The 22,591-nt window shown below is 36.1% G+C and overlaps 1 protein-coding gene across 4 annotated transcripts in view; it reads left to right on the forward strand.

Annotated features, from left to right (window-relative positions):
- Positions 1–6,037: 6,037 nt before the first annotated feature.
- MINDY2 (MINDY lysine 48 deubiquitinase 2) overlaps positions 6,038–22,591 on the forward strand; it is a 67,229-nt gene continuing 50,675 nt past the window's right edge. The window contains exons 1-2 of one of the 4 annotated variants that reach the window (XR_012507695.1): positions 6,038–7,435; positions 21,994–22,051. Coding sequence is in view for 3 of the 4 variants with exons in the window: in XM_045506243.2 (XP_045362199.2) it covers positions 6,590–7,435; positions 21,994–22,051 (904 nt within the window). In the remaining variant the exon portion in view is untranslated. The remainder of the gene's footprint in view (positions 7,436–21,993; positions 22,052–22,591) is intronic. The other 3 variants (XM_045506243.2, XM_074366209.1, XM_074366208.1) reach the window with 3 other exon arrangements.

The following is a 22,591-nucleotide window of genomic DNA, read 5'->3' on the forward strand; positions in this document are numbered from 1 at the left end:
GTTTTTTATTTTCTTCTCTTTGCTTATATATCTTTTCTAATATTTCTAAAATGAGTATGTTTTGGTTTTGTATTAAGAAAGCAAAATTATATATTTACATTGAACATTTTATATTAAAAAAAATGGGATTTGTTGACTGTGAGGAAACTAAAACAAAGCTACTTGAATGTTTTAAGCCTGGGAGACAGAGACTGATACTAAAATGGGAAAATGTGGGAAAGACAAGAACAAAAAAGCATTTTGGGATCAGGATTTTATATACATACATATCAAGGGAGAAGACATAAAAAAAATGGCCAAAAGACTACCTTTGGAGCAGTGTGAAAGTTCTGGGAGAGTAATAAAGAAAAATAACATTGGCAATAGATGTAAATTTAGAAACCTTTTTCTCCTGCCAAGATTTATTTATTTGCAGTCGAGTGAAGAGGGGAGGCTTCTTCTAGTGCTAGAATAGTAATTATCAAACTTTATTCTGTATCAGAATCACCTCAAGTTCTTGTTAAAACACAGACCTCTGTGTTGCTGGGCTCTACACCCAGAGTTCCTGATTCTGTAGATCTGAGTGGGATTAGAAATTTTTCATTTTAATAAGTTCTTAGGTGATGTCAATGCTGCTAATCCCAAAATCACATTTTGAGAACTAGAGTTGAGAGATACCTGGCAGGGCAAGTAGGTGGGTTGGCAGGGCAGAAATATGTTTGAGGAGAGAAATCCTAAGGCATGAACTATACTAGATTCTATTAAAAAAAAAAACTTAACCATTGGTGTGATAGGAGGGGAACAGGGATTCTGAGTTGAAGGTGATGGAATATATTCCTTGGATTCATTCCTGGTGAAATCTACCTGGACCCATATTTAGGTCCCACTTTTAAAAAGGACTACATAAGTGAAACTGAGGAAACTGCTTCATTAATATTGTGGCATATTACAAATATGTTTCTCAGAAGGAGCCAGGACTAGACACATGCACCCCAGTGTTCACATTAGCACTGTTTACAATAGCCAAGACATGGAAACAACTTAAATGTCCATTGGCAGATAAATGGATAAAGAAGATGTGATATATACATACACACACACACACACATATACATGCATACATACAATTGAATAATACTCAGCCATAAAAAGGAAGGAAGTAATGCCATTTGCTTCCTTGGATGGACCTAGAGATTATCATATTAAGTGAAGTAAGTCAGGCAGAGAAAGAAAAATATCAGGGGGGAGGGTGTAGCTCGAGTGGTAGAGCACATGCCTAGAATGTGTGAGGTCCTGGGTTCAATCCCCAGTACCGCCACTGAGAAATCAAATAAATAAGTAAACCTAATTACCTCCCCCCTGCAAAAAAAAAAAAAAAAAAGAAGGAAAGAAAAAGAAAAATATCATACAGTGTCACTTACATGTGGAGTTAAAAAAATAAATGCAAATTTTATTTACAAACCAGAAACGGATTCACGGAAATAGAAAACAAACTATGGTAAACAGAGGAGAAAGGTGGGGGAGGGATAGATTAAGAGTTTGGGATGAACAGATACTCGGTTCTATATATAAAATAGATAAACAACAAGGTCCTACTGTATAGCACAGGGAACTATATTCACTTTCTTGTAATGAGCCGTAATGGAAAAGAAACTGAAAAAATACATATGTATGTATGTATATGTATAACTGAATCACTTTGCTGTACACATGAAACTAACATTGTAAATTGATTATGCTTCAATAAAAAATAAGAATTAGTAAGAAAAAAAAAGCCAGAAACAAAAGAAAAAAAATATTGTGGCATATTAGAGCTACAATAAAAGGAAAGAGAAGGTCATTTCCCTCTATTCACCATCATGTATCTTTACCACCACCAGGACAGACTAGCATCTGGTGAAACAGCATGGAGTAGGAGCAGCACCTGGTAGAATATCATAGGATTGGATCTGTTTCTGAACAGGTGTGGGACTCCTCATGGGGGCTCTCAGAAATAATTAAACAGGGGATGTACTTTACAGGAGGCTGGAGTTTCTGCATAGTCAGTGGAGGGCTAGAGCCAGGGCAATTTGAGTTATATGCAAACTCTTAATTTTAACTTAGAATTTTATTACCCTATCTTGAGCAGAAAGCTAAGAGAAGAGGAGTAATGGCATATATGTCCCATACCTGTGTAATCTTCTGCTCAAGGCCAATTTTGATTCAGTTGGATAAGAAAAAAAAAAACTATCACATTGTTTTTAGTAGAACCATCAATAAAACAAAATCAAAATGTTTGAATTGTAGCTCTTATAGATTTATGCTATAAGGATAAGGTGAGGAAGACAAAACTATAGGCTGGGGAATAATTAGAATGCTCTATACTCTCCTAGTAAGGTGATAAGGATTCACATAGGGAGCGGCTACCGATGATGAAATAGGAAAGGTGTGTATAATACTGGCAAGACTTGATAGATGAGATAATAGTCAGTAAATAAATTAGGGTAAAACGCAAAGATAGCATCAACTTTTCTGTCCTGGTAGCTAGAAAAGCAATGAGTCAACTATGAAAAAGAGAATTTTAAAAGAATAATCATTTTAAGAGTTAGAAATGTATTTTTTGGATTTCTTAAGCCTGAGGTAATAATCAGCCTGTGATTTGAATTGGAGAGTATAGCTTAATTCCTCCTTAATTATCTCACATTAAGAGGGTTTTTTTTCTTATCTGAATTTCTTTAAGTTATTACTTATACCACTCCATTAGTATTAATTATTAATTAACTTATATTCTCAATGATCAATTCAAGTAAATGTCTTATTTCCCACAACAGATTTTGCTCTCCTGAAGAGTAAAAACCAGTGTTTTACACTTGTATCCCCCATATCTCGCTCTCTGGCACTATCAATAACTCCCTACTAAGTATACTATTTTACAGCATATGGTTGAGATATCCTTTGAAAAATATAAAGGATATATTAAAAATTATGATCAATATTCTAAGAGATGAAAGGTCAGGATGCCATCAAACAATATAAAGGAACTAGGAAGAGCTCTTGGACAATAAATAGATAATAGTGTCAATAAACAATGCATTAAAAAGAACTGAAAAATAAATTTGAGGAAATCTCTTAGAAAGTAGGCCAAAAAGATATATAAAATTAGAGAAAAGATAAGAATTACAAAGGAAATGAAATAAGTAATTTTTCAGAACTGAAGGACACAGGTTTCTACATTGAATGTGGTCACCACGTACCCAGCACAATGAATAAAGTGAGACCCACTCAAGGGTCTATCAAATACTGAAATGTCAGAACACCAAGAAGAAAGAGAAGATCAAATAAACTTCAGGGAGAAGAAATAAGTTATATACAAAGGTTCTGGAGTCTAATAGTATAAGACTACTCTAGAATCACCTGGAAGCTAGAAGACCATTGATCAATGACTTTAAAATGGAGAAAAAGCATCTCCAATGTTTTACATCCAGCCAAACTATAAAATGTACAGGGAAAAAAAAGGTCTAACTATTTTCAGACAAGCATGATCTATAAAAATGTGCTTCCTATGCACTTTCTCAGGAAGCTAAGCATGTTTCACCAAATCAAGGAAAGAGGAAGACAGAAGATCCAAGAAAGAAAGGAATCCACATAGAAGAGAGGAAGAAGGAATTCCTAAGTGAAGAGAAATTCCAGGGTGAAGCTGTCCAGCTGGCCTATAAAACGCAAGTCCAGATCAGAGCAAGAGAAGTGAGTGTTCCAGAAGAGATGCACCCAAGATTAAAATGGGTCTGAGAAGTAACTTTATATGGTTGGTTGTCCTGGTTAGTCTGGTTGAATTAGTGGTAGGTGAAGAGTTAAGCAAATGAACAAATTGATGATGCAATTGTTAATTCCAGGAAAAACAAAATTTTTACAAAAAAAGTAATCACAACCACATTAAAATACCTGTTTTAGTGGTGAATAATATATATATTTATTATTCTCTAATGCTTACATTTTGAGTACTTCAATAAAAAATTTTGACATAATTGGGAGATTGGAGCAAGAGGAGGAAGAATGGTATGTGAGAAAAGAACTAAATCCTCATCATGTAATTCATCAATAAAATTCATGTTTATTCATGTGATAAATTAATAAACAATATCTGCAATTCCCAAATGAAGAAATCGGAATGTAATCATGTTACTCAGTAATACTGGATAAAGAGCTAAAGATACCTCGGAGCTGAGACTGCTTCAGTGTGGATGGATAGAGCAAGGAACTGCTTTGTTTACTGATTTTTACGACTATTACAGCCGTAACTTTGAAAAATAATGAAAAAATTTTGGATAGTAACCATCTTGTTTTAACATGGTACGCTTTACCTCACATTTAACTAAAGATGCAAATAAGCAAAGAGAGAATGAGACATTTTTCAGTTTATTGACTACTGACACTTCTCCCTAGATGCCACTCCCCACCACCCTTAGAAAAATACTATGTACATTTTCACAAACTTAAATAAATATATATATTTGACCTATACAATTGCTGACGTGAAAAGAAAAATTAGTTTATTTCTCTCTGTTATAAATAAGTTATTAAATTATGCATGTGAGCATTTAAAACATATACCAATAAAAACTACCAGAGCACAAAGGTTTATCTAAGTAAAGAATTTTTGGAAGATGGTAAAAGGCCATTATTTGAGATGCATCTTTCATGATTTTTGGTTCTACTATGGCTTCTGGACTGTAAATGATTCATTCATTCAATTTATTCATGTAATACACCTTTACAAATTTCCTTTTTATAATCAAGGAAAAATGCTAAATTCTGAATTCCCTGAAATCTATAATATTCTCATTTGTACTTAACAGTCTTAAATACTGTCAAATTATTAACCCAGCAACATATTAATCCAGCAACATATATTTTAATCTGTTAACATTTGCCATTCTTTTTCAGGAAAAATTCTAATTTGAACAATACTATTTATTGCTTACAGATTGACATGGAGACCAAAACCACACAGAACTCCTAAATTCAGTATTTCTGAAGAAGCTTTCTATTATCTTTTCTAACTTCCCTCTTTTCCAAGAGTTGGATAAATATAATATTGTTCCATTGTAAAAAGATGAAAGGAGCTTTATCTTCTGTATTGTCAGGAAAAGGTACTTCCCAGGCAAATATTTACATGAGCTCCATTTTCTGCATTGTCAGGAAACGGTACTTCCCAAGCAAATATTAAAGATGACCTCCATCTTCTGCATTGTCAGGAAATGGTACTTACCAAGCAAATATTTAAAATGTAGCAATAAGAAAAAAACCACTAGACAGTAAACCTCATGAAGATATGAACCATTTCTCTCATTCACCACATCATCTCCAGTGCCAAACAGTATCCAGCAATGTACTGGGTACTGAAATGTGTTAAATGAGGGAATGAAACACTACTTAGTAATTTTGTCTACCTCCTCTAACCAAGAGGTACAAAAAACAAACAAAACAAAAAAACCCTAAAAAAAACTCCACCAAAAAATACATTCTACTAGGTATCAGGAATTTATATGTATGAATACCAAGGAAGACCTGTCTTGTCAAATTTTGTATCCCCCGACCCTAGAAAATACTGAAAGACAAACAAACAAAAACCCTTGTCTGGAACAGGTCAGAATACTACCCTAATCTCCTTTTACGTCCCGCCTACTCTGCCTTCTCTGAAAACTGAATGGCCTTCAGAAGAGTAGATTCTCAATAGAAAAGTCACTTTTCCAGGAACAGGCACTTCTCACTCCGTGCAAAGTGAGGCCAAGTTAACAGAACCGCAAGGTCTTGGCTAATGCAAGCACAAACTGATTTATTATGATTGGCCCAAATTACCCACTTTTTTTTTGCTGCGCAGGCCAATATCCACAACCGCACTGACGCCTCATGTAGGGCAAACGTTTTCACCAGTAGCTGGTGGGGAGCACAGTGTTTCTCAGCCAAAACCGAGGGAGAGTGGAATTTGTGCAGTGTAGTAATCCAAACATCTCGAGTGGATTCCAGCCTTTAAAATCTGCATCTCGTAAGACATTCCTTCAATTTTCCACAATACAAGCTGGGAAAACAAATCTCCTGAGCCCTTCAGGGACGACCTCCTTTCCAAACACTACAACCACTGCCAACTCTCCATCCCCGAGCCCAAGACTGAACCACAAACGACCCAGCTCTGAAGGGTCACACCCGAGCTGTCCGCCACCCGCCTCGCCTTTAAAGAAGCCGCGCGCGGTCTAGCTGCCCCAGAGTTCAACTTCCGGCCACATAATGAGAGGATGTTTTTCTCCTGGCCACTCCCTCCTGGCCACGCCCTCCACGCCTCGCCTTCCGAACGCGAGCCGGAGCGCGCGGGCGCGCGGGAGGGGCGGGGCCGCTTGGGCGGCCTCTGAGAGGTTCTCCCTCTCCCGCGGCGTGCAGGCACGCGCAGGCACGCCCAGGACTGGCGGACAGCGCGGCGGCGCGCGCGCGCGCTCCCGGGGCCCTCCCCCGTGACGTGCCTGGCCGAGGCCGCGCAAGGGCCCTGTAGCTGCCAGTGCCGCTGTCATGGCGTCCGAGGCGCTGTCTGAAGAGAACCCGCGGCGGTCTATTTAGAGCGAGGGGCTGGCGGCTGGTTATGGAGAGCAGCCCCGAGAGCTTGCAGCCGCTACAACACGAGGTGGCCGCTGGGCCAGCGCCAGGGACAGGTTCTCCGCAGGAAGGGCGACAGGGGACCGGGCTCGCTGCTGGGGATGGTCCTGGAGTATGGGCGGCGGAGAGCAGCGGCGGGAATGGGCAGGGGGCGGCGGCCGCCGGGAGGAGCCTCTCGGACTCGGTTTCCCCCTCCGGCTCTCCTCAGGTTCTCGCACCCTGCAGCTCCTTCCCGGGCTTGGACTTGAAGGAGAACGATTTGGAGAGTCTTGCTGCCCAGAAGGCGCCTCTGAGAGGGCAGCACAAGGTGACCGCCTCCCCGGAGGCAGCCGAGGCCGAAGCCGGCCATGGGTTGGGTCCGGCCGGAGACGCGATCGCCCGCCCGGATCCCGCCGGCACCTGCCGGGCAGAGTCGGCAGCCGCGGGCTCCGAGGAGCCCAGCAGCGGCGGCGGCCTCAGCAGCAGTTGCAGCGACCCGAGCCCTCCTGGGGAATCGCCGAGCCTGGACTCCCTGGAGTCGTTCTCTAACCTGCATTCTTTTCCCAGTAGCTCCGAGTTCAATAGTGAGGAAGGCGCGGAGAACAGGGTCCCCGAGGAAGAGGAGGGCGCGGCGGTGCCGCCCGGGGCTGTGCCTCTGTGCGTGGAGGAGGAGGAGGAGGAGGGGGAGGCGGCTCAGGTGCTGGCGGCCTCCAAGGAACGTTTCCCGGGACAGTCTGTCTATCACATTAAGTGGATCCAGTGGAAGGAAGAGAACACACCCATCATCACCCAAAATGAGAACGGCCCCTGCCCTTTGCTGGCCATCCTCAATGTTTTGCTTCTGGCCTGGAAGGTACATTCTGCAGCTTTCTGTTAACCACTGGTTTTGGGGAGGGGGGAGAAGGGTGAGGGAGCTGCTGCGTGTCAGCTGATGGCTTCTTCTTTTCTTTCCTTATTCATCAGCCAGTCCCTTTTTCTTCTTACATGAAACTCATTCTGAGACTCCTGTTGAAAGAATATTCCCGTATGTACATCAGAAAGAATTGCCGGTAACCTCAGATCTAATTAGAGTTCAACATTCAGTTGTGGCTGATATACTTGGAAGGACTTAGAGCATCCTAAACCCTTTGGGTTTTTTTTTTTTTGTTTTTTGTTTTTTTCCTTTTTCAGTTTTATTAGGTAGAATTACTACAGTTTGACTGCACATACATTATATTGCATGTAAATACATATATACAATATACTGCACTTTTTTAGTTTACATATGTGTACTGATGATTGTTTCTAAGAACAGATTAGAGCTTTAGCTTTTTACACTTATGTATTTATCCTTTGATTATTTTTAAACTATACTTTTCTATGTTATTCTTTCATACTGACTTTATCACCTATGTCAAAGAGTGAACAATTGGGGAAAATGATCTTTAGAAGTTACCATCAATCCATGATACCACGGAGCAAGTTTTGATGATTATGTTTAGTCTGTTTTCCAACTCATGCTTGCTCCATTTCGGTATGGATCCTTATGGAAATGGTAATAGGGAAGATGTTGCCCCTTAGACAAATTCCATTTAAGGAAAAGTGATCGTCTGAGACCTAATTACCATAACTTCTTGGTTTTCAAAGATTGTTTTTATTTTATGCATGATTTTTACTTGCCTCATTTCGTTGGCTGTAGTTAGTTTGACATTACCAGTAACCACACATCAGAATGTGTTAAGGGAGCTATTCCATAACAACCAGAATAAGATAAGATATATCCCACTTAAAAGAGCAAAAAAGGGAAGGGCCCTTCCAAAGTAAGTATATTGAGGACTCAGGAGTGAATTACCCGTAAATTTAGTGTCTTATTTAAACTTGAAGTTTTAACTGGCTGAGAAGATGCATCTTAGAGCACATATTTTACTTTCAAATTGAGAATTGTATCTGTAGATAAAATGTTCCCTAGAAAAAAATAAGATGGATTATTGTGACCAGTTAGGAAGAAAATCAAATAAAGGGAATAGTGTTTAAGCCCCTTCATTCCTTACTAGCACAGGCTGATGCAAAAGGAATAAGATTAGAAATATTACCAGATCGGGTACATAGTGGCACTCAGATGTTTTAAGTGCAGACCATGCCTGCTCCTGAAGAGCTGTCGAGTTATTGGGAGTTGCAGCATTTGACTTGTTGGAATTATTAAAGAACAATGCAAGACAATAGTCTATAAATACTAGGTTATAGGAAACAGATTGAAATGCTTTAGATATCCCAAAAGGGGAAATTTTCATTTGGTCTGGCTTAGTCCCAGAGAGTTTCATGGAAGTTGTGGATCTTGAAGGAAGCTTTTAAGAAAAAATAGAACTTAAAATAACAGGAAAATGTAATTCCTGGGAGAAGAAAGGGTATAAACAAAAAGGATGAAAATAGAATGGAGTGAGTGTGTGTGTGTGTGTTTGTGTTTGTGTTGGATGATAGGAGTGATAAGTCTGTATTGCAGAATAAAAGAAAATAAGATTGAAAAGGTAAAGAAGAGCCACTTGATGAAGGCCCTTGAATGTCAGACTAGGGAGTTAGACTTCATTCTATGAGCCAAAGTCCCAGTCTTTTTGTAGGAAGGAATAACGGTTTCCTTTAGGCTCTTCTCACTTCCTACTTATCCATATAGTACTGCAGAAGTTTGGAAGAAAGAGCAAGTACTGTGGTCTCAAATATTTGGGGATAGATGAGATGGGCATTGAATTGACTCTTTGAAAGACATGGCTTCAAGTGAATAATCATATGTTTGGGTTCCAACTATATGTGAGGTACTAGAAATAAAAAGATGAGTAAGATGCAAGTATGCCCTTATGTAGCTCAGTGTTAATGGGGAGACAGACATATAACAGTAATCACAGTGCGCAGAAGTTCTAAATATGCTGTGGAATTACAGAGAAAAGTGTACTTGGGGATGGAATGTGCCAAGGGAAAGCTTCATAGGAGAGGTAGCCTATGAACTGGATCTGAAAGATGAATACGAGAAGTTCCTTCCAGGCAGAGGGAATGGTATATTCAAAGATACTGAAGCAGAAAAAGATTTGTTCTATTTGGAAACGCCAGCCTTGGTTGGACTACGGTGGAGATGAAGGAAATGGCAATAGCAGGAAATAAATTTGATGTGTTGGGTTAGACTGTGAATGAGCAGGCATGCTAATGAATTTTGAGATTACTTTATACAGCTTTGGTTCTTAGCCTTCTTTCTGCCTCCAGGCTATTGATGCATACAAAAATTACTCATCAGTAATCATCAATGATTGATAAGGAGGTGGATTAATAGGAGCAGGGTTGGAAAGAGCAGTGTTCTCAAAGTGAGCCAGGGGTTCTAGAGGTCAGAGCTATTTTCATAATAGTACTGGGATGTTTTTTCCCTTTTCCACTCTCATTCTCTCCCAAGTGTCAATACAGGCTGCATGATGTGTGTTGACATCATTGCTCTGACAGTGGAATGTGTGCTCATGCATTCTTGTGTTTAAATTTTTTTTCAATTTTTATTTCCAGTGTGTTAAGTGTTAATAGATGTAACCCACTTAAACAAGAGCTCTTTGGGATCCTCAATAATTTTTAGAACTGAAGAGGTTCTTGAGACCAAAAATTTTGAGAAATGTTATGAGGAACTACAAATTGCCAGCATAAACATCCTGCCTATCCTCCCTCTATTTTCCCCACTGCCTTTTCCATCCCATTCTCCAGTAGACATAAAGAAAATAGAGGAGTAAAGATTAAAGTTGGTGGGGAGAGGGTGATGTTAAGGGCAAGAGAGTGTAAAAGAGACCAATACAGGCACAATTTGAGATGTAAATAGAACTAGAAATAGAACAATGTCATGATAGTAGTCTGGGAGAGAGACTCTAATTAAAAAAACAGTCAGTTATCATTGTCAAATGCAATAGCATCAAGGAGCTTGTAAAGAGGGAAAGACTGCCAAAAAGGACAGGTATCAGGACAAGGTTGCTGAAAAGTCAGGATAACAGGAATAACAGAATAGGTGGTAAAATTCTCTTCAGAGGAAAAGAACAACAATCTTTTTTTCTGAAGTAATGGAAGGAATGAGTCAAGGAAGATACAAAGACAAGGTCACGTTAAGGTGGAGGGGCAGATGGAAAGTAAGGCTTCATTATCGGTTTGGGCAGAATAGTAATTGATCTCATCAGTGAAAACTATTGAACTTGTCAGTAATTAAGGAGAGAGGTTGTAAAGCATCGAGGGGTGAATTTTGTGAGAAAATTAAGTTGTATTTTATAGAAGTTCTAAACTCACTGGAAATTATGCCTAGTAATTTGAGGCATAAGTAGAAAGTAGTAAGTGGCAGTGGATAAATCAGGGTATTCTTTAAAAGCTTCTAGTATATCAATTTTTGGGTTTTCCCCAGTATTTCTCTTATCCCTGGAGATAGGAACAGGAAGAGTCACTGGTTAGGATTATCATGGATTGGACTTTTCAAGAGTTGATTCATGGAGTCATTGGAATTAGAGTTGAAAGTGAAACAGTTGATCATCTCTTTTGGAGGAGGATGAAGTAATGATAAAAAAAAATTAATAAACTAAATATATTAAGAGGATTTGAGAGATTCAAAGGAAGTAAGTGCCATGGTTCTGAGTAAGAGATGACAGTTAAAATTTATCAAAGAGGGTAAGTACTGAGTTGGAAATGTTGGAGTTTTAATTAAAAGTGTTGGTTTAGGACTAATGGGTAGTCGGTGATCGTTAATAATCTATAAAATAGTTGAGCTGTGATAATCCAACAAATCAAGAAAGAAGTAAATCTATTCATTAAATTTAATTCAAGCTCACATTTCTAATTTTGTTTAACTGTCGCCAGGTAAATATACACACATTTATGTCTTGGAATACATTTCATTTTGCTTCTTTAGACTATTTTTGGTGTATTTTATAGTTTTTCTTTAATCTTTTATTCTGTTAAAAACAATGACATTTATAGGTTTATTTGAGAGCTGTGACCCAATTAATCATTGGTTTATAAAAATCACTTGTTTATAAAAACAAACAAGTCAGAAGAAATATAAAATATAAAATTTACTTTCTAACGATACTGGCCTATGTTATAAATGTTGAAACTGAATGATGGGTACTTGTAAGTTGATTATGCTGTTATTTTTCTACTTTTGCATGATTTAAATTTTGCATTATGAAGCATTTTTAAAAACTTCTGCCTTAATTTTTTTTTTACTTTTTTTAATTGAAGTATAGTCAGTTTACAATGTTGTTATCAGCCTTAATATTTTTATATTTATGAAGGTATTACTTTAATAACAGCGGGAGTCCCTGCTTTGTCATGCTTTCGTTTTCTTATAGAAAGAATATAGGTTGTAAGGCCCACATACTCAAAAAATATATATATATAAAATATATACTGTACATTGTGATAGAGGACATGCAGTATTATGTGTCTAGTCATTACGTAGCATTTTCATGGAAGATTGAATGCACTGCTCTGATTTAAGATGCTGGAAGCACTTCTCCTTTCCTCCGTAGTCTTTTGGGTAGGAAATTCTTTTTTCCCTCTTCTTTGCTTAGCAGGAGCTGAGATAATCTCCTACTCCACATCAAGGGAGGAACACCAGGATTCTGAAGCAAGATTGTTTACATTAGGCTGGTTGCTCCAGACATTAAACCTAGAAACTGTAAAATAAGGATTGATACATTTGATTCAGAAAAAAACAAAGAAGCTTAAGATTAAGGGGGAAAAAAGACAAAAAGACACCCCCTCCCCCCAAAAAAACTTCACCAGGAACTAAATCAAAACACACACTACAAACTGCAGGAATTATCTCCTAGCTTATTATATGTGTCTAAGGGCTAATTTCTTAATTTACAAAGAGCCCTTATAAATTAGAAAAAGATGAGCAACCCAATAGAAAAATGAGCAAAAGATCATTAGCAGAAAATTCAGTGAAGTTGAAATGGACATATCGTTTGTCTCATTATCATTCTTGCCAGCAATGAAGTTTTGCTCTAGCTCCCCCTCCCTCCTTGATGACTTTTCTTTTCCCATACCATTTTCACAGAAAACTCTTCTTACTTTTTTTTTTTTTTTTAGTATTTTTTAAATTGAAATACAGTCAGTTTACAATATTGTGGTCTTCTTACTTCTAAGTTTTATTTTACTTTTTTTTTTAAACTTCCTGACTAATAGGAACATTGGAATCACACAGATTTTCTTATATGCCCCTTTTCCTAAAGTAGGCACACAGCTCTTTTGAGAATTTCCATGTCTGTTTATTACTTACAAAAATGGAAAAACAGATGGTGAGCCAAATATTCCATTTTAGCCTCTGCCCACCCTGTTTTTTTTTTTTAATACAGATCCTATAAGAAGAGATTAAAAAGTTCATACAATGGTCTAGTTTTGTCTACACAAAAGATGCAAGTAACACTTCTGAGGCTTCCGTTTCCTGTCTTTCCTAAGAATTAGGATTGGTGTAATACCTCTAGATTTGTGAGATACAGCGGACATAAGCTGAGGATGATATGAATACTCCCTGTGGTGGTTGTCCTATATGTGATGTGTTCATTTTCTCCTCCGCTTGCTCTGAGTAGCCCTGCAGGAAAACCTTCCCATTCCTCTTCCAACCTTGTCTGTGTTGAGTCCCAGGTGAAGGACATTTGAGCATAGGTGGTACTGGCAACCGTAGGGCTTCGAATAATAAGTACTCAATTATTTTTATGTCCAGATACTATGCTAAGTCTTTTACATGCGTTATATGCATTTTATCTTTTAATTTTTTCAACCCCATCATGAAATCCTTACATACACAGTGTTCTTATTTTACATATATAGAAAATTGAGGTGCATAGAGTTTAAATAACTTACCCTATAAGTAAGGTTACCATCTGCTTCAGAACCTGAACTCTTCCTTGAGATATTTGGTTGGGAAGTTAAAATTTAAGATACCAGTAAGCCTAGTGGACAATAGGTCTGGGACAAAGTAGGGTGAAAGAAGAGATAGTGATTAAATCATAGAAGCAGAATCAGACTTCGTGATTTCTTAGAACAAATCCTGGGGATCTGGGTTTTATACAGGTTCCTTCTGTTTTTAGCCCCCTGTGCCTCATCCTATGTCTTCTGAAGTATCTTGACAGTTTCAGAGCCTTTCTTGAGTTCTGTGGTGAATGAGCTTGCCTTTGCCATCAAAGTTTATTAAATATATTCTTTGATATTTTCAGTAATTAGTAACTTGTCTCTCCTGCCACTGTCCTAGTTCAGGTCACTTTCATCTCACCTGGACTACTTTAGTAGCCTTCCAACTGGTCTCTTCTCTTAGTCTCATCTATTTTTCAAGCAATTAGGTTTTTTTGGGGGGTAGATTTTTTTAGCTTGCTGAGCTACTTAAATATAAGTCCAGTGAAATTTGAACTAAAGATATCTTCTTTTATTTATTAATCTTTTATTGGGAAAATTTCACTGGAACAACATTCCTTCATTGTTTTAAAACCCTTTGAATTGCATATAAAATAGAACATTCTTGAAAATCTAATACATGTGAATATATCTGCAGCTTCTGATGTTTTTAAATAGTTTAATTAGGCCTTGGTATTACTCTGAGAATGGCATCTAAATTATGATAAAAATTGATGGTAAAGTGTTTTAAATTGGCTTAAGTTGAAGATTGTCTCTTATTAAATTTTCCTGATTTGAAATACTGATGGGAAGTAGAAAGTCAGTTAGATTTACTAAGAAGTCTGAATTTTAGTATTTTCAAGTACAGTAATTATTCTTAATAATAAATGAATACTATGTATAAGAAATTAGAATATAAAGCATGGTGTATGATAGTTTGTAATATATGTTTATTTGCTGGAGCCAGAGTTAAAGTCATGTTGAAAGTGTTACGGAAACAACAGGCCAGTCAGGAAACAAGCACCACTCGAAGGGTTGGAGTACTCAGATGTATTACGCCGGCGGGCTCAGAGGGGCTTCTGCTCCGAAGCTCTGAGCACCTTCAAGATGTGCACATGAGGTTTTATAGGGTAAAGTACAAGCTTGGGGTATTCCGCCAATAGGCATGGAACAGCTTTAGCAGCATCATCATCACAAAAGTGGAGGCGGGGAGGCAGCAAACCAACATTCCAAAGCCAGATATGTATCTTTGAAAATCCAGCTGTCTAGCAAAAACACATAAACAGCAAACCAACACTAATTAACCTAGATTTACAAGTTAGTCCAGCAGAACTCAGATCAGTATTCCAATACTTAGACTTGTTAGCCCAGCCCAGCCTCTCCTTCACATTCCTAGACCTGTGAGTTATCTTGTTAGACCAGCCCGGTTTTTCCTTCACAAAAGGAACCTTAAGTTTTTTCAGTCCTTATTTTGAAAAATGCTACATTTCTTCTGATTCCCATTAATACTTCCAGTATTTTCTCAGTTTTTTTCTTATAAACAGTTTTATTTTTATTCATTTATTTATTTATTTTTATTTTATTAGGGGGATTTAATTAGACTTATTTTTAGATGAGATACTGGGGATTGAACCCAGGACCTTGTGCATGCTAAGCATGCTCTCTACCACTGAGCTATAGCCTCCCCCTAATACTTCCAATATTTTCTAAAAAATAATTTCTTTACAGTTTCAACTAAAAAAAAAGAATGCTATATAATATACTGCATATTCAACGTTAGTGAAACTTCAACTGAGAAGAAAAAATTGTATTATTTAGTGGTCCATTTTACCATATGTAATGCAAAAGTAGACTATAGCACAGAAATCAGATAATTCCTGGACAAATTTAAAATGTTTGTCTCCTGAGTGAGTGTCAAACTAAACTTCACAGTTACGAAGCAGACATCATTTTCTTCCATCACTATCTTCCCTTACCCCATTTCTTATTTTTTATTAATTGTATGGATCTTAAGTTTTAAAGTCTTCTGAGCCTTAGAGTCAGCTTCAATTATTCTTTCTCCATCATCCTTCACTTTTCATTGGTCAAAAGTTCTGTCAGTTTTTCATTTAAAATATATTTCAGATTATGTTTTATGTAAGATTTCATTGAAAGAAAGTGTTGCTGTTTTTAAAAGTCTGTAAATGGTGGTATAATAGAAGGGGTAATTGGTTTTGGAGTCAACCTCCAAGTCACATCATAGCTCTACTACTTTGGACAAATTAACATTTTAATGCCTTTTATTCTTTGAATGAAGATAACTACTTTGTACCATTGTTGTGGATTAAGGTAATTTGCAAATTGAATGGCATTTAGCAGAAGTTAAATATATTTAATTTTTGTTCTGACTTTCTTAAGAGCACAGACTGGTAAATACTCATTTTTTTCTTCCAGCTTTATTGAGTTATAATTAACATATAGCACTATATAAGGTTAAGTTGTACAGCATAATGATTTGACTTCAATATATCATGAAGTGATCACCACAGTAAGTTTAGTGAACATGTATTATCTCATATAGATACAAAATTAAAGAAATAGAAAAAATAATTTTTTCCTTGTGACAACTCTTAGGATTTACTCTCTTAATAACTTTTATGATATAATATACAGCAGTGTTAATTATACTTACCGTGGTGTACATTACATCCTTAGTACTTACAACTGGACATTTGTACCTTTTGAATGCCTTCATCCAATTACCCCTCTTCCCACTCTCCATCTCTGGTAACTATAAATCTGATCTTTTTTCTATGAATTTGGTTTTGAAGTATAATTGACCTACAACACTATGTGAGTTCCTGTTACACAACATAGTGATTCAATATTTCTATATATTTCAAAATGATCACCAAGATAAGTCTAGTTTCCATCTGTCACCATGCAAAGATATTACCTAATTATTGACTATATTCACCACACTGTACATTTCATACCCGTGACGCATTTGTTTTGCAACTGCAAATTTGTACCTCTTAATCTCCCTCACTTATATCTCTCCTGTCTTTACCCCCCTCCCATTTGACAACCTCCTATTTGTTCTCTGTATCTATGACTCTGTTACTATCTTGTTATGTTCATTCATTTGTTTTTTAGATTCCATATAAAAGTAAAATCATATAGTATTTGTCTTTTTCTCTCTGACTTGTTTCACCTAACCTAATTAATACCTTTTAGGTCCATCCATGTTGTCTCAAATGGCAAGATTTCATTCTTTTTTGTAGCTGAGTAATATTTCATTGCACATATGTGCCACATCTTCTTTATCCATTCATCTGTTGATGGCCACTTAGGTTGCTCCCATATCTTGGCTATTGTAAATAATGCTGCAATGAACATAGGGGTGCATGTATCTTTTTTTAATTAGTGTTTCTGTTTTCTTCAGATAAATACCCAGGAATAGAATTATTGGATCCTATGATAGTTCTCTTTTAAAATTTTTGAGGAACCTCCATAATGTTTTTCATAGTAACTGCACCAATATACATTCCCACCATTGCTCAGGGGTTCCCTTTTCTCCACATACTTGCCAACGCTTGTTATTTGTTGTCTTTTTGACAACAGCCATTCTGACAGGTATGAGGTTATATTTCATTGTGGTTTTGATTTGCATTTCCCTGATGATTAGTGATATTGAACATCTTCTCATGTGATATTGGCCATCTGTATGTCTTCTTGGGAAAAATATCTATTCATATCCTTTACCCATTTTTTAATTGGGTTGTTTGTGTTTGTTTTGTTTTTATGTTAAATTGTGTGAGTTCTTCGTTTGTTTTGGATATTAATCCTTTATTGGATATAGCATTTGCAGATACCTTCTCCCATTTAGTAGGTGTCCTTTTTGTTTTGTTGATAGTTTTCCTTTGCTGTGCAAAAAAGCTTTTCAGTTTGATGTAATCTCAATTGTTTATTTTTGCTTCTGTTTCCCTTGCCTGAGGAAACATAATTCAGAAAAATATTAATTAGACTAATGTCAAAGAGATACTGCCTGTGTTTTCTTCTAGAATTTTTATGGTTTCAGGTCTTACATTTAAGTCTTTAATTCATTTAAAATTTATTTTTGTGCATGGCATGAGAAAAATAGTTCAGTTTAATTTTTTTGCATGTAGCTATCCTGTTTTCCCAGCACCATTTATTAAAGAGGCTTTCCTTTCCCCATTGTATATTCTTGCCTCCTTTGTTGTAGATTAATTGCCCATGTAAATGTGGATTCACTTCTGGGCTTTCTATTCCGTTCCTTTGATCTGTGTGTCTGTTTTGGGGCCAGTACCATACTGTAGCTTTGTAGTTTAATTTGAAATCAGGGAGTATGATACCTCCAGCTTTTTCTTCTTTCTCAAAATTGTTTTGGCTATAAAGATCTTTTCTGTTTCCATGCAAATTTTATAATTTTTTTGTTCTACTTCTGTGAAAAATGCCATTGGTATTTTGATAGAGATTGCATTGAATCTATAGATTGCCTTGGTGTGTGAATATAACAATACTAATTCTTCCAGTCCATGAGTGTGGTATATCTTTCCAACTGCTTATGTTATCTTCAGTTTCTTTTGTAAGTGTCTTACAGTTTTCTGTGTACAGGTCTTTTACCTCCTTAGTTAGATTTATTCCTAGGTATTCTTTTTTGATGTGAAATGCAACAGATTTCTATATATTAATTTTGTATCCTGCAACTTTTCTGAATTCATTGATGAATTCTGGTAGTTTTCTGATGGTATCTTTAGGATTTTCTATGTATAGTATGTCATCTGTGAACAGTGACAGTTTTACTTCTTGCTTTCCAATTTGGATTCCTTTTATTCTTTTCCTAGTCTGGTTGCTGTGGCTAGGACTTAAAATACTATGTTAAATAAAATAAAAGTAGTGAGATTGGACATCCTTGTCTTGTTCCTGATCTGAGAGGAAATGCTTTTAGCTTTTCACCATTGAGTATGATGCTAGCTGTGGGCTTGTCATAAATGGTCTTTATTATGTTCAGGTATGTTCCCTCTGTACCCACTTTGTTGAGAGTTTTTAATCATAAAATGGATGTTGAATTTTGTGAAAAACTTTTTCTGCATCTATTGAGATGATCATGTAGTTTTTATTCATCAGTTTGTTAACATGGTGTATCACATTGATTGATTTGCAGATATTTAACCATCCTTGCATCCCTGGATAAATCCCACTTGATCATGGTATATGATCCTTTTAATGTATTGTTGAATTTGGCTTGCTAATATTTTGTTGAGGATTTTTGCATCTATTTTCATCAGTGATATTGACCTGTTTCTTTTTTTCTGGTATCTTCATTGGGTTTTGTGTCAGGGTGATGCTGGCTTCTTAGAATGAGTTCAGAAGTGTTCCATCCTGTGCAGGTTTTAGAATGGTTTGAAAAGGGTAGGTGTTAACCTCTCCAAATGAATTCACTTGTGAAAGCTTTTGGTCCTGGACTTTTGTTTGTTGGGATTTTTTTTTTCCCCTGATTTAATTTCATTAGTGGTAATTGGTCTGTTCATATGTTTTTTCCCCTCCTGGTTCGTCTTGGGAGATTGCACATTTCTAGAAATTTTTTCATTTCTTCTAGGTTGTCCATTTTATTGGTATATAGTTGTTGGTAGTAGTCTCTTATGATCCTTTGTATTTCTGTGGTGTTGGTTGTAACTTCGTTTTATTTCTGATTTTATTGATTTGGACTCTCTCTCTCTCTCTCTCTCTGATAAGTCTGGCTAGAGGTTTATCAGTTTTGTTTATCTTCTCAAAGAACCAGCTCATAGTTTCATTGATTTTTTTAGTCTCTATTTTATTTATTTCTGCTCTGTAAATATCAATTTTTATCTCCTTAACTATATCTTCCCAGCTTTAAGGAGGTGTTAGAATTCAGACTTTGTATTTCTTGAGTACTTATTAATTGGCATTCTGATTAAACATTAACAATGTTCTTTGGCTGGTCATTTTCATACTTACCATCAGTTATATAAACTGCTTTTTATTTCTTAGTACTACTGGGTCTTCTGCATTTCTCTCCCTGCTCAGAATATCAAAATCACAGGTATCAAAATCTTGGCATATCACTTTTGGAATGCTTTACGTTCCTGCTTAGGATATTATTTATACTTCAAACAGAAGGGTTTGTTGTTTTTATTTTTGGTCTAGGGCCATATGGTCTCTGTTGCAAAGATTCAATGTTAGTGGGAAACAGGCATTTCTTCACTATTATAGTCTTTTGTCCCTAGTTTTAATGAACATCCAAAATATTTTATTGGCTTAGATTCAAGAAAAGAATATATCACCGAGTTTGCTTGTGAAAAAGTCAGCTAAAATATTTGTGTATTTGTTGTTCCACTTTTGAAATCTGTATAAAGGTCATCATTTCCTATTTCAGATGTTTGAAGCAAGACATGGTAGGCAGTTGTTATTATTCGGAAATTTCAAGAGTAAGCCCTGAAATCATCTCTTTGTAGAATTCTAGGATTGAGAATGTATTTCCCAAATACATATGCTTGCTAGTGCCTTGGTTTCTTATTTTGACAACTTTATAGTAGGACTACTGCATTGACCAGAAGAGAATAAGCTGTTTATTTATGGAATTTTCTGGTGAACATATTTCTGCAGTGAATCTTCTTGGAGTAAAAGAATATATAGTTCTTATTTTATTTAAGAAACATTGTTATGTGTAAATGGGACTTTCCAATTGGTCTGAGAGTTGTTCAGAACGTAAATATTTACAGTGTATATAAATTACTGGTTTAAATTTCTGACCTTCAAAGTGGTACTCAAACACTTTGATAAAATATTATAAAATAGCAGTTAAAGTCATCTAAAGCAGAGATCAACAAATTTTTCCTGTAAAGAATCAGATAGTAAATATTTTAGGTTTTGTGGGCCATATGCTCTCTGTTGCAAAGATTCAGCTGTGCTATTGTAGTGCAAAAGCAGCCAAAGACAGTACATAAACAAATGAGAGTGACATTCAATAAAAGTTTATTTTGAAAAATAAGCAGGAGCCTATAATCTGCCAGTGAGTTTCAGTTTTAAAATATACTATATATGGGAACTCTCTGTACTTTCTGCTCAATTTTTCTGTAAACCTAAAACTGCTCAAAAAAAAAGTATCACTATTTAAAAAAAAAATTCCACAAAATAAAAACAACCGAGAATCAAGATTAAAACCTCCATGGCATCTCTTGGTTTTCACTGAATGATAAATCTGCTAGATAACTAACTCATAAGCACTAACTGTCATGTATGCTCTCAGAGGGTCTCATACTGTTTTGTTTTACAGGGATCTTTTTTAGGACTTACTTTATTCATTGATTAAAACAAAAAATTGTGACATACTGTTACCATATGTAACATAGCATAAATGCTCAGAGCACCTTCTTCAACACTTGGGGGACTTGCTGGAGAAATTGCTTATTTTAAAATGTCCTTGGTTAAACAGAAAATAATTCCTGAAGAATTTTTAATTATACTGCTATTCTCTTGTCATTGATATGTTAATTACTCTGAGTTTCCATCCTACAGTATCTATTTTTCTTCTATTCTATGAATATACCAAGGAGTATGTGTTTCGATGAGTCAGCTAAAATATTTACAGTTATTGGCTATAATATTTATGTAACTCATCTGATAATTAATTTGAAAAATTAAATTTAAACTAATGTGTTGTAGCTGAATTAACTTCTGAAACTTAAATATGACTATAATGTATGTATTTACTTTTAACCTTTTTATTGTGACATATAGCACATACAGAAAAGTACATAAAACAGAGATGTCCAGTTTAACAAGTTATCGTATAGCAAACGGTGGAACTACCAGGCAAGTCAAGATACAGAGCATTGCCAACATTTCAGAGGCCTCTTGTATGCCCTAATCCAACTATAACTCCTTCCCTTATTCCTAGGGCTAACGACAGTTGTGATTTTTATAGTAGCCCTTTCCTTTTCTTTATATGTGTACAGCTCTAAACAGTATAGTTTAATTTTGCCTGTTTTTAAATTTTACAGATGGGCTCATATAGTGTGAATCCTTCAGTTTATGACTAATCATTTATACTGTATTCATTTTAGCTATTCAACAATAAAAATGGCCACTATAGACTGAAGTGATGAGATACTGAGCTATGTTCAAGGCTGTGTTCAGTAGAACTGCTCCCATGAGTGACCTGCCAAAACATGTTTGGTGTCTCTTCCTGCCCTTTAACTACATTTTCTATCATGCAGGACACTGTTGCAGGTGCCTAATGACAACCAGGATGGGTGGTGAAAGGCATAGCACTTGGCTCTGGAACAGATTTCCCGACGTCTCTGTGGGATCTTGTATCACCCTCTAAGTTTTATGGTGATAGGATTGACTTTGTTGTATTAAAGATTGGTTATAAAGATCTTAAAAATGTGAATGTTGTATACACATAGTAGATACATATAATACATATACAAACTTGTGTTTCTGACTAAAGAAACACTTTAATCACCAAAACATTTGATTTTATAGAAAAAATACTTTGTTTTTCAGGTGAAACTTCCACCGATGATGGAAATCATAACTGCTGAACAACTGATGGAATATTTAGGTTAGTGTTGAAAAGTGAATGATTTTTATATCTCTTTTAAAATAAAACAAAGTTTTCAAAACTTTCAAATATATTACCAAATTTCACCTTCTGAAGTGCTATTATATGAGCTATTTTTAATATCTTAATTAAAAATTTGTATCAATATGTTACTGTTCTTGGATGTTAAAGCCTTCTTTCTGACCAGCATTAAAATTTTGTAATGTAAATAAGGAGACTGGTGACATCTGGAAAACAACAGGGTACATATTAATTCCAATAAATTGCAGAATGGGAAATGGCACAGAAACCCTAACACTTCATGCAGAAAGAGTTTAAAAATACTCAGTAGACTTGAAATAAAACCCAGGAAGTGCTTTAGAACAGTGCTACCCCAAATATAATTACTTAATCTATGCCAGTCTATAAAATGTTAGTTACCAGTCTGCAGTGAGATAGAAGCTTGTATTAGAATGTAGAGTTATTTAAATTAGTAAGCACACTAGTCCATCTGAAATTTTTTCAGAGTGAAATTTTCTTAATGAAGGAAGCAATGTATTG

The sequence above is a fragment of the Camelus bactrianus genome, chromosome 6 (genome assembly GCF_048773025.1).
Source record: "Camelus bactrianus isolate YW-2024 breed Bactrian camel chromosome 6, ASM4877302v1, whole genome shotgun sequence".
NCBI classification, from domain to species: Eukaryota; Metazoa; Chordata; class Mammalia; order Artiodactyla; family Camelidae; genus Camelus; species Camelus bactrianus.